This window comes from Sarcophilus harrisii, chromosome 1, assembly GCF_902635505.1.
Source record: "Sarcophilus harrisii chromosome 1, mSarHar1.11, whole genome shotgun sequence".
NCBI classification, from domain to species: Eukaryota; Metazoa; Chordata; class Mammalia; order Dasyuromorphia; family Dasyuridae; genus Sarcophilus; species Sarcophilus harrisii.
The window spans coordinates 661,561,782-661,574,720 of NC_045426.1; the positions used below are offsets into that span (position 1 = coordinate 661,561,782).

Genomic DNA, 12,939 nt, shown 5'->3' on the forward strand with positions numbered 1-12,939 from the left:
AAAAAACTGTCATTCCCCTCAGGGAACTTATAGTCCAGTTAGAGGAGATTATACCAACATCTATCTATAAATAAGATATAGATAGATGGATGTGGATAAGATAAATTAGAGATAATCTCAGAGGAAAACCCCCAAGATTAAGGAGGACCAGAAAATGTTTTTTGCAGAAGGTGGGATTTAGTTGAGAGCTGAAGAAGATAAGGAGATGAATATAGGGAGGGAGAGTTCCACACATGAATGACAATCCATGAGAATATCTTGTGAAGGAAAAACAAGAAGGCCCATATCACTGGACTATAGAGAACATAGCATAAGGTAGAAGACTATAAAAACAAGGAGCCAGTTTATGCAGGTTTAAAAGCCAAATAGAGAATTTTATATTTGATTCTGGAGGTTATAGGAATCCACTAGAGTTTATTGAATAGTAGGGAAAGTTGCATAGTTAGACTTGCATTTTAGGAATACTTAATAGCCAGAGACAAGAATGTAAGAGGAGATAGTAATGAGTGTGTGGTATAAGAGGAGGAGGAGGGAGAGAAGAAGGATTTGTTGGTGAATTGCTTCAGATTTTTTCAGTGAAATGTTGGGCAAGATTCTCACTCAAAAGAATAAGGGTAATCAAAAGGTTTAGAAAGATCAGTGGTGAGTGGGATAGTGAAGTTAGGAAGATGTGAAAAGATTGCCTTGCCCCAGTGAAGACCCACATGAGATTATATAACAAATCTGTGGTGGACTTAGCATGTTTTCTTAATCACCTTAGCTGCATTCAATGAGAACCAGGAGTAAAAGGCAACAAATAGGAGGAGTTATTCAAGGATGAAGTTTTACAGGGCAAAATCAGCAATATGATAAGAGAAAAAGAAATAAGAGTAGAGTTGAACTGGCTTTTCAAGGAGTTAAGATGGAGTAGGGAGAAGAATATAGCCAGTGAATAGGGTGAATACCTGGGAAAACTGAGAGATGGAGGGATTGCAGGTCATGCTGAAGTCAAAAAAACAGGGTTAGAGTCTTAAGGCAGAGGGAATGGTGGAATAATTAAACAAAAGTATTTCAAGATAATGATAAATGTTGGAAAGGATGTGTGAAAACTGGGATACTAATACATTGTTGGTGGAGTTGTGAACTGATCCAATTATTCTGGAGAGCAATTTGGAACTATGTCCAAAGAGCTATCAAACTGCATCCCCCCTTGATCTAGCAGTGTCTCTACTGGGCCTGTATCCCAAAGAAATTATAAAAAAGGGAAAAGGACCCATATGTGCAAAAACTGTTTGTAACAGCCCTTTGTGTAGTGGCAAGGAAATGGAAACAGAGGGGATGCCCATTGGTTGGTGAATGGTTGAATTTAGGGTTATGGTTTTATGAATGTAATGGAATATTCTGTAAGAAACAATTAGCAGAATAGTTTCAGAAATGCCTGGAGAGATTTGCATTAACTGATGCTAAGTAAAGTGAGTAGAACCAAGAGAACATTGTACATAGAAATAACAAGATTCTTTGATCATCAGCTGTGATGGACTTGGCGCTTTTCAACAGTGAGGTGAATCAGGCCAATTCCAGTAGATTTGTGGTAGAGAGAGCTATGTGCATTCAGATAGAGGACTGTGGGAACTGAATATGGATCACAACATAGTATTTTCACCTTTGTTGTTTGCCTGTTTTTTTTTTTCTCATTTTTTTCCCCAGATCCAATTTTTTTTTTTTTTGTGCAGTATGGTAAATATGGAATTATGTATAGAAGAATTGCACATGTTTACTTATATTGGTTTACTTGCTGTCTGGTAAAGGGAGGAGGGGTGGGAAAAAAATTTGGAACACAAGATTTTGCAAGAATGAATGCTGAAAACTATCTTTGCATGTATTTTGAAAATAAAAAGCTATTTAAAAAAGAAAAAAAGGATTTCAGAGTTCCTGAACATGGAAGTAGTTGAGAATAATAGTAAAAAGAAGAATTTGATCATATCTGAAGTAAAATAGAGGAATGTATCTTGGGTAATAAGTAAATTGAGGAACTAGGAAATGAAAGTATTTAAAAGAATTTTTCACAGTTCTCTGATATCACGGAGGGAGAGATAGACAAAGAAAGAGAGAGACAGAGAGACATCAGGCACCAAATTCTTAGAGTAAGGAAGGGGATGTCCTGGGAGGGATTGATATATATTGTCTGCCAGAATTTGGATGGATTGATAAATATGGATTGAATAAATCTTAAAAGAATTTGTTGCTGAATGATGGTATAAGAGGGGAGTCTGGAAGTGGCAGTGGGGGCAAGGAGTATGCCAGCACAGTGGACTTGATGGGGTGGGAAACTGACGATGTATGAGTCAAGTGTAGCTGGTCCTGGAGAGAATGGCTGGGGAAGTTGTTTCATGAGGAAGGCGAGGAAGGCATCAGGTTTCACTGAGTGACAGAAGGTGAAGTGGGATTGAAAAACTTTTCAAATGAAAGCATTTGATTTGTATAAGAACATTCCCTCCATTTCATAGATGAGGAAACCAAAGCACAGAGTCAGGACCAAGATTTGCATCCTAGATTTATGACTTGAGACATAGTTTGCTTCCTCCATTTATGAACAAATGTTCAAAATTAAGTCTGCATGGTGAATCTGCTATGTCATTAATTGAGGATGCTGTGGTGAATTTAGCCTTATAGAAACTGGGACTGTTCTGTGAGAAATTTCTTGTCTTTGGTCTTATGCCCAGTGCCTTGGTTTTTAAAATAGACTTTGTAGTAAACTCAGGTTAATTTTAGTGATTTGGGAGTTTGAATAAGTTAAAACTTGCTGTATTCTACATGCATCCTGCTCTTTTTAAGTTGTAACTTTTGAAATCTTTTTAGAAACACAATACTGCACACGGAGCCAGGGAGGCATGCCGGAGTCCGGCTTTGGGCAGAATGAGTTTAAAAGACGCTGGCGGTGCTGTTTGCCAGGAGAAAGCAGCCTACCATCTCCATATTTACCCTCAGCTGACTACAGAAAGTGCGGCTTTCTGCAGAGTAACAGCCACTAAAGATACCACCACTTCAGATGTCATCAAGGATGTGATAACAAACTTAAACTTAGATGTCACCAAGTGTTATGTTCTTGTGGAAGTAAAAGAAACAGGAGGTGAAGAATGGGTACTTGATGCAAATGATTCACCTGTGCACCGAGTATTACTCTGGCCTCGGAGGGCCCAAGATGAGCATCCTCAAAAGGATGGATATTATTTTCTTTTGCAAGAGAGAAACACAGATGGGACCATAAAATATGTAAACATTCAGCTTATCTCTAAAGCAAAGGAAGCTCGAAGTTTGGTTGAAAGGGGATTTCTTCCCTGGCAACAAGAAGACTTTGATGATCTTTGTAATCTTCCTAATTTAACAGAAACAAATCTGTTGAAGAATTTGAAGAATCGTTTTTTACAACAGAAAATATATACTTATGCAGGGAGTATCCTTGTTGCAATTAATCCCTTTAAATTCCTACCCATTTACAACCCTAAATATGTCAAGATGTATGAGAATCAGCAACTTGGAAAATTGGAGCCCCATATCTTTGCCATTGCGGATGTGGCTTATTATACCATGCTCAAGAAACATATCAACCAATGCATAGTTATTTCAGGTGAAAGTGGGTCTGGGAAAACACAAAGTACAAACTTTTTAATTCATTGTCTGACTGCATTGAGTCAGAAAGGGTACGCGAGTGGAGTAGAAAGGACGATTCTGGGTGCTGGCCCTGTATTAGAGGTACATTTTTTTTCCTTTTAATCCTGTGATTTTTCTGTACATCTTATATTATTTTGAATTTCAAACTTTCAGATGTTTTGGGGTTTCAGAGTTATGAAACATTTGTAATTCTTGTTTTAAAAAAAATAGCACTTTCTGGAAATAACAGAAACAAGTATTTGAAGCACCTTTTGTGCATAGCAGTAGGTTAATCCTTAAAGAGGGTAGTTAGTTGGCCTAGAATGAGGAAGACTTGAGTTCAACTCCAGCCTCAGACACTTACTAACTGAATGACCCTAGGCAAGTCACTTAATCATGTTCACCTCAGTTTCTTATCTGTAAGAGGACCTGGAGAAGGAAATGGCAAACCACTTCAATATCTAGGAAAACCCCAAACAGGGTCACAGAGTCAGATACAGCTGAGTAACAACAATTCTTAGTGTTTTTCTTTCTGTACAACCAGTATAAATGTTGATCTGTGCCATGTGAGATTTTCCTCTATACCACATATTTGAGAAACATAAATTAAATGAACTCTTTATGATGAGTTAATCATCTTTCTCAAATAAAGCAACCAATCTTCATTAAAAAAAATCTTTGGAGTATGGTATGCAGAGAAAATGAGATAGAATGTTGGGTCATTAGCTGTAGAATTTAACTATCGTAGAAAGCTTATGATTATTTTAAGGACAGATTTTTCACAGCCCACATAGGTAGAAGAGCCTAGCTGTCTGTGTCTTGACTAGTTTTTAGAAACTCTGCTGTAACATTGCATCTGTGATATAAAATATACAAGTTGCCACATTTTATGATTCTTTTTTTAAAATATGCTTATATATCTAAATAAATATGTAACCATCAAAGTAATCATCTTGAAAACTACAGGCTGTAGACAGTTTTGTTGCCATTGCTCAAAATATTTCTTTTTTCCTCTTTTGGAATTGCTTGTATTACCTGCAGTACGGTCTTTTCAGTGCCCTTGGAGGTAAAAACAAAAAAAAAAAACTTTATCTTTGGGGACAGGTTTGATTTTTGGAAGCAGCTTCCCAAACAACTGATAAATAAATCAGATTATTTGAATTGTGCCACTTTGAGTTTCACATTAGGCATAATGATGACGTGGGTTTTCTTATTTGCTTTGTAAATAGGCTTAGAAAGCAATTCCAAACATGTTTTGAGTTAGGACATCATTGTTGAAATAAGTGAATAGCCTCACAAGATGATTGCTTTGAGGGACAGTGCTCATCTGCATGTATTAGTTCTGGGCAGCTTGTTTTTTTTAAAAAAAAAAAAAAAAAAAGTTTCATTATTTTTCGAACTCTGCTGTGCAATCCCACCAAAGTCAATAAGTATTTATTGCCTTTCAGTTGTAGACCAAGTTAATTTTTAACTTGGCAACAAAATAGTCATAAATTTGGAGCATTTGATGGTTTCTTTAAAGGATTCCCTTGAGGACTGAAAAGATATGTAAGATAAGAAAAGTTTTTGGTTTGGTTTGGTTTTTAAATTTGTTTTCTATTCCTTGAAAGGAGAAGTTGACTTGTTTTGAGGTTTGCTTGAAGCTTGTTGCAGTTTAACTGTGCAATTTTCAACAAAAAACAGGAAGGGGTCACTGTGGAAAGCTTGGTTCAATCAGCTGATCATGCCCAGGTTTGAACAAGTTAACTGTTTACTGTCTCTGGGTGCATGGCAGGGATGCAAGAGGATGAAATTATTGACTCTGTTTTGTACCATATGGGAAATATGAAACTAAAACAATTTATATTTCAACAGTCTGCTCTTTAGACAGAGTACAAACAAAAACAGTTTGTTCAGAACATTGCTGTAAATAATATTTAAATAGTTTCATGGTGAATGTTTAGATAGCAGATATTAATTTATAATTTTATCTGTTGTGTGTAATTTTAGAAATGTTAACCTTCATAAACACAATTTAATAGATATTAGGTGTAGGGGGAAGGGGAATTAACCATGAAATATTGCTATTAACCATAGTGAGTTGGTATGAAATTGTTTACAGTCTCTACAATAGGGATTGTTGACCCTTTTTTGTGGAGCCCTGTGACAGGCAGTATGGTGAAGCCCCTGGATCCTTTCCCAGAGTAATATGTTTAAATGAATAAAATAAAATAAAGAATATAGGCTCACAAAGAACACCAATCATATTTAAAAAACAACTATGAAAATATTTTTTAAAAACCAAATTTATGGATCCTAGGTTAAGAACACTATTCTACATTTAGTTCGCTTCTCTCCTACTTCTATCTCCCTCTTTAAAGTTAAAAAATGTTAGCTGTGTTCAATTCAGCAAACATAGATTAAGCTTCTTTTATGCACAATGCCCTATACTTGGTGCTGAAGAAAAAGAGATAAATGTGTCCCAGATGGGGTAAGAAATAAGTCAAAGGTAAATTGTAATAGGGACAAAGAATTCCCTTTGTCCCTCTTTATATTCTTTAGTATAGAGTATTCTTTGAGTATACTCTTTAAGAATATCTGATCGAGAAAATGCCACCTCCACTCCTTGATATTGCATATAAATTCAGGCCTTTTTTCAAGCTGTTTTTTTGTTTGTTTGTTTTGTTTTGTTTTTGCTTATTTCCCTCTCCCTTCCCCCATCTTTTTCTTTAAAAAATTTTTTTCTTTTAAGGTGGAACAGCTCTCTAAAGGGGCAGAAAATGAATATTGGGAGAAATTTAGGTAGTATAAAAATTAAAAGATAATTTAAAAAAAGAAAAAAAGATAATAAAAGGTAGTATGGTATTTTTTTTTTTTAATAACACAGAAAAGGAAAATTTGTGTGGAAAAATCTTATTTCAAATAGAGAAAAAATAAGGACAGATTATGGCCCTTATAAAGATGGTGACACCTGAGTTAAGTTTTTGAGGGGAAAAATTTCAACAAGTAAGAGATGTGAAGGGAGTAGGGAGTATGTGCAGCACGGAGTGGGGGTGGAGGGAGGTGTCTGTGTGTATGTGTTTTGAGATGAAGGAACAACCAGTGGTCCAGTTTAGCCAGAATATGAAAGAAGAAGTACAGTGAAGAAGTAAGATTTGAAAAATTAAGTCAGGACTACCTTGGGGCCTTAAGTGCCAGGATAAGTAATTTGAAGGAACTATTGAAAATTTTTTTGAGTAAGAGAGTGACATGGCCAGAATAATACATATTTTGGCATGTGTGTTTAGGAGGAATCAGCAAGGGGAGAGATTGCTATTAGGGAGTTAGAATAAGAGAGGTGGTAGGAAACCGAAATAAATTAGCAAAGGGACTAGAAATGGGGGAGGAGGATGAGAATGATAGATATTATGGAGGTAGCACTGACAGGACTTGGCAAGTGACTGGATGTCAAGATTGAATAAGGGGAGAGAAGAGTCAAAGATGAGCATGAGATTTTAAGATAAAGTGACTAGAAGGATAGTGATGACATCAGCAGAAACTAAGAAGTTTGGATGCAGGCCAGGTTTTGGGGAAAGATCTCAAGTTCAGCTTTAGCCATGTTGAGGTTGGGCTGTTCATCAGATATCTTGATGATATCTAGGCACCTGAAGATACAAATACGAACGCATGGTGGGCTGAGAGATATTGAGGAATTACTGAGGAGAAATATCCAAATCAAAGAAAAGGTGACAAGGAAAGAGAGGTGCTAAAAGTAAATGGTATTATCCAAACTCATTATCTTTTTCCCTGGGCAGTGCCAATTCCCCACAACTTGCTTGCTTCATCCTTGACTCCTCAATCTATTTCCCCCTCTGCATCTAATTATTAATAATTAGATCTGTCCCTTTTACTTCTACAACATCTCTCCATTACACTATCTTTAATATTTCCACATCCTGGTACACGTCTTTATCACTTCACCCTTGTACTTTTGCAAGAGCTGTCTATTGGGTCTGCCTACCTCCAATCTGTCCTCACTGTCATCTGTCTTCCATTTAGCTGCCAAAATGGTTTTCTTAAAATACAGGGCCAATCTACTCACCCCCTTCAGTTAACTCCAATGTCTCCCTCTTGCCTCCATGATCAAATACAGAATCTTCTCTTTGATTATTAGAATCTTTCATAATTTTTTTTTTCCTTTTCAGTCTTTTTCAGTCTTCTTTTTGTTTGTCCTTGATTTTCAGAAAGGACCATAACATCAGGAAGGTGATGCTCCAGCCCTTCTAATCTTCTTACACCTCCCCTCCACCCCACATTACCTTCAGTCCAGTGACACTGAATTTCCAGTTTTTCTTCAGACTCCTTCCTGCTCTCTGGCTTTCTACCAGTTCTAACTAAAATTTCATCTTCTTTCCTATACCCTCTTAATTAAGCCTCTTGGTTTTTTCCTGTTTATCTTGAATATAGCTTGTTTTTACTTATTTGCTTCTTCTCATCTTCCTCATTAGATTGTATGCTTCTTGAAAGCAAAGATTGTCTTTATTTTTAAGTTTCATTTTATTTTCAGTTCCAAATTCTCTTCCTTCTTCTGTCCATTGAGAAAGCAAAAAATACAAAACCCATTACAAATATGAAATAATGCAAAACAAATTTCCACATTAGTCATGTTCCAGGAGGGAAAAAAGTAGAAAAAAATTTTTTTGCACTTATCTTCAATTACTTGCCTTTGGTTTTATCTTCTGTATAAGTGTTTTTGTTTTTTAAAGTAAGTTGATCAGTTTAATCTCTATGTATCAACATTGGTGTTTTAGGCCATTTTTGCTTTTTTTTTTTTTTTTTTCCTCCCTTCATTGAAATAATTTCTTTTCCTTTCCTTAATTTAATTCACAAGAGTTCTTCCATACCTATTGGGTTGACTTCTCTTAAAGAATCTTGTGCCGTAGAATCATGTCTGTTCTTTCTTTAAAATCTTGAACATCTGTTTCTCTACACATATCAGCTATATGTGTGTGCCCATCATTCCTTTTCTTAACTTTCATAAATTCTTGAGGCGATATGGTCACTTTTTCCTAAATTTTCTGTCTTTTCTGTTTATGCTACCTATTCCTTTTTATTGATCAGAATCAAGCTCAAAACATCACTTTCCCTCATGTTTCCTCTGCTATCTTCTAAAGAATGAAATTAATATTAATTATATTAACATTGAATCAACATTAACATTCTCTGCTGCTTAGCTAAATTCAACCAAGAGGCATTCTCCGATCTCTTTTATAGTCTGTCAACTTTATCATCCACTTATGAACTCTGTTCCCTTCTTTCTTATGGCCATTCTTTCCATAATTTATTTCTACTATACTATTGCTTCTGTTTCTTTTCCCTTTAATTTCATTCAAATATCCTCTACCTTATTTTTTTCTGACTATTTCAGTGGTTTTTCACAGATGGGTATATCTTCTTGATATTCAGTGACATTCTAACATTTTTTTAAAAATCTATTCCTTTTAAATAAACATACTCATCCATTGTTTTACTTAAGTCATAACATAAAATTTCACTAATGGCTTTAAGGTTGCATTTGCTTCCTTGCAATAAGAGTTTTAATTACAATACAGAAAATGTGTTAAATGCTTCCTATGTGGGGTACACTGCTAGGTGTGCTGAAGGAGATAAAAAGTTTACTTAAGACACATCTTTTCACTATGATATTAAAATTCTAACACATCAACAAAGTTAGCTATAATGCACAATATTGCATAAATATATTAGAGAGTTGTGAAATGTAGTGATATATGAGGGGGGAAAAAAAAAATATATATATATATATATATATATATATATATATATATATATATATATATATAGGTCAGAGCAGCATTTGAGTGAGTTGAGCTTTCAGAAATGATAAGAATAGATAAGAATTTCAGTAGGCACAAGGAAGGCATTTAGTCATATGGAATAACTTGTATGAATGTAACTACATATAGAATGAATGAAAAAGAAGGCTGGGAAAATAAAATAGCATGGAAAAGAGGTATTTGAACTTTACTAGCCAAACAATAATAGGAAGCCATTGAAAAAAATTTAATAGATGAGTCCCATGACCAAATGTATGTGTAAGAACTTTTTTCTGGAAATGATCTAAAAGTGATAGCCATGAGGATAGAAGATGGAACAGATTTAGATGATGTTTGAGAATTAAATTGATGGGATCTTGTAATTATTTGGATGTGAAGTTATCAACATAAGAGATCATATGAATCATAATGTCAGAGTTAGAAATAGTGAAGTCAGAAGGAGGAACCGGTTTAGGAGGGGGAAAAAAGGAACTTTTTGAACATGTTGATATGCTGGATATGAATATTGATAGTGGAATTGATAGTAGAAATATGGGTCTAGAGCTCTAGAAAAAAAAATTAGGATTGTAGATTTGGATGCCATACATATGTATTGTACTAATTAGCTTAGTAGTAGTAGATATGTTTTTCTCTCATCATTTTCACTTCTCGATTTTAAAAGTCTTCCTGAAAAATACATTGTTTTCTATCCTTTATTTACATGCATTTCATTCATGACCCAGAGTTCATTATTTTTATCTCTTAAATATTTGTCTGGAAATCAAGATCATGGCTAGGTCCACTGTGTATAGAATTATGAATCAAGGACAAAAAATGAAAGATTTTAGGGACAAACCTGTTTAGGAATTTGAAATCAGAAAATGGAATTTGGATTTCTGGACTGCAGTTATAAAATACAAAAATGATTAGACTAGATATCCCATGAACACCTCATACTTAACGTATCCAAAATAGAATTTATAATCTTTCCTCAGAAATCCTCTTCTTTTGTTACTGTTGAGAGTAAATTATCCTCCTAATCACAGACTTACTGCTGTCATCTTTAACTACTCATTCTTACTCACTTCAAGTAGTCCAAACCAGTGGCCAGATTTTGTCTTTTCTACTTTCTCAATACTGTATGTCCACATAGCTTCATTCACAGAATCCAGTCATAATAAGACCCTCATCACCTCTCACCTGAATCATTGCAATAACCTTTTGATTGCTCTCTTTGCCTGTTGTCTCCTTCCACTATAATCTTTCCCCTCTACTTAACTTGCCAAAATGATTTTCCTCAAGCACAAATCATAATTATGTCTCCCTTCTATTCAATGAACTCTTCTTTCTTCCCATTACTTCCAAAAACAAACATGAAGTCCTCTTGACATTTAAAACTCTTCTGGTCCCTTCCTTCTTTTCTAGCCTTCTCATGATTTACTCCTTCTCTACACACTGTAGTTCAGTGACATAGATCTGCTTGCTGTTCCTTAGACATTCCATTTCCAGTCTGAGCTTTTGTACTGGCTGTCTTCCATGCTAGAACTGTTTTCCCTCCTCACCTGTACTACTTAGCTTCTCTGGCTTCCTTCAACACTCAATTCAAATCTCATCTTTTCTGCAGGAAGCCTTTCTTGGTTTATTCCTTACTCTCTTTTCCCTCAACCTCCCAGTTGTTTTCAGATGACCTTCCATCTTCTCTGTGTAAATACATGTATACACACATCCACACCCACACTTCTTATAAATATGTAATTGCTTACATGTTATCTTCTCCATTAAAAAGTTCTTTAAGGACCTTGGGGGGGCTTTTTGTTTTTGTTTTTTCTGGCTTTGTACCCTCAATCCTTAGCAAAGTAGCTGGCACAAAGATCTTATTAAATTAAAGTAAATAAAAATAAAGTAAATTGAATTTACTATGAAGATATATGGATAAATTGAAGGACGGGGTCATTGCTTTTGATGGACTTATAATGATTGTCTTATTAGTCTAGTGGAAAATAAATATATACTTCCCTCTCCCCCCCCCCCAAAAAAAAAAACAGCTACAGTACAGTTTTTAATCAGTTCCCTAAAATATATGTATTGTGAAGAAAATGGATGGTTGGATACTGAGAATGTTAGTTCTATTGTCAGAAATAAGGTTAAGAAACTGTTGAAGAAAAGTTCATGCCAGCCTAGTCATCTGAAATATTTTTTCTCCTCAAAGAATTACAGTATCCTAAAATAGAGTAGTAAGTAACTCTCATGCTCAGTGTTGACAGTGCTTGGTGTGGAAAATTGTTTGAAACAATTTCCCCGTCTTCTTCCTTTCAGCTAGCAGATAAATTAGAACTGAAATTTTAGTATGAACTTAGTCTCTCAAATAAGGAAGTATTTTGGTCAGAAAACTCTTCTTAGGTGGCAAAGATGAAAGTTAACTGCTGTTTCTGGCTTATTTCAAATAAACATAGTCTTGTAATTTGTGATAAATGATTTAGGACTTTTTTTAGTCAATGAAAAATAATCATATTTTGAGGAAATCACTTTCAAGAAAAGGATGGAATTGTAGTATTTTTTAAGGATTAAAAATATCTGTGCGGTTTTGAAGTGGTTGGTTAAAAGACTTAGAATGATGGACTTTTACCGCTAAAAGAAACTTCTGAAATAATTTAGTCTAGCCATGCTCCTTATTTTTCAGATGAATAGTGATATCCAGGAATGAGAAGTCCTACATATAGTTCTCCATATAGAAATACTGGTCTCCTAGCTCCCAATCTAATGGTTTTTCCCCATTATATTCAAGCTATCAAACTCCTCATGAAGTTGTTTTATATTAGAAAACTAAATGAATAACTACTGGCCTTTTTAGAATATGCTAAGTACATCTGCATTGCAAAAAAGTCACTTTTCATGTCCATTTTTGCGGATAGAAGTAGCCTTAAAGGGAAAGGACACTAATGACATTAGAATCATAGAAACAGTTGTATAGTTAAGACTTAAAGGAGTTTTAAGAACATAAAAGCTATTTTATTTGGTTTATTTCTTATATAGACGAGAAAACTACAAAGGCTGCTTTTTTTTTTTCCTAGCAGAATTCAGTCTTGGTTAACTAGTTTAACATCCAATCTTAGTTTCGAGGTTCTCTCTGGAATTTGCTTTTGGATGACTCAACTGTTAAACCAAAGCCAGCTTTCCTAACCAGACCTCAACTATCTGAAATCTAAACTCACAAGATGAAATTTATAAGAAATAGCGTAAAGGTTCATGCTTGGTTTCAAAAAGTCAGCTATACATTTATAAAATGTAGAACCCCTAACTTAATAGCATTTTATTTAAAGAAGACCCAGTAGTTTTAGTTGGCTTTATGAGCCAATGGACACCAATAAAATGAATCTTGGGCTGCATCTATAACTTTATAATGTCTAGAATGAGGGAAATGATACTCCCATTGTCCTCTGATAAGACAATCTTGAAGTATCCAAGGAAAGGGTCATTGTATTTTTCTCCAAGGCCTTTAAACATGGCAGATAGCTTA

General features: G+C 34.9%; 1 protein-coding gene across 10 annotated transcripts in view; it reads left to right on the forward strand.

Moving 5' to 3' along the window:
* MYO9B (myosin IXB) overlaps positions 1-12,939 on the forward strand; it is a 118,626-nt gene that overhangs the window by 24,822 nt on the left and 80,865 nt on the right. For all 10 annotated transcript variants that reach the window (XM_031947983.1, XM_031947985.1, XM_031947978.1 and 7 more), the window contains exon 2: positions 2,839-3,732. In XM_031947983.1, the coding sequence (XP_031803843.1) occupies positions 2,896-3,732 (837 nt within the window). In that variant the 5' untranslated portion in view covers positions 2,839-2,895. The remainder of the gene's footprint in view (positions 1-2,838; positions 3,733-12,939) is intronic.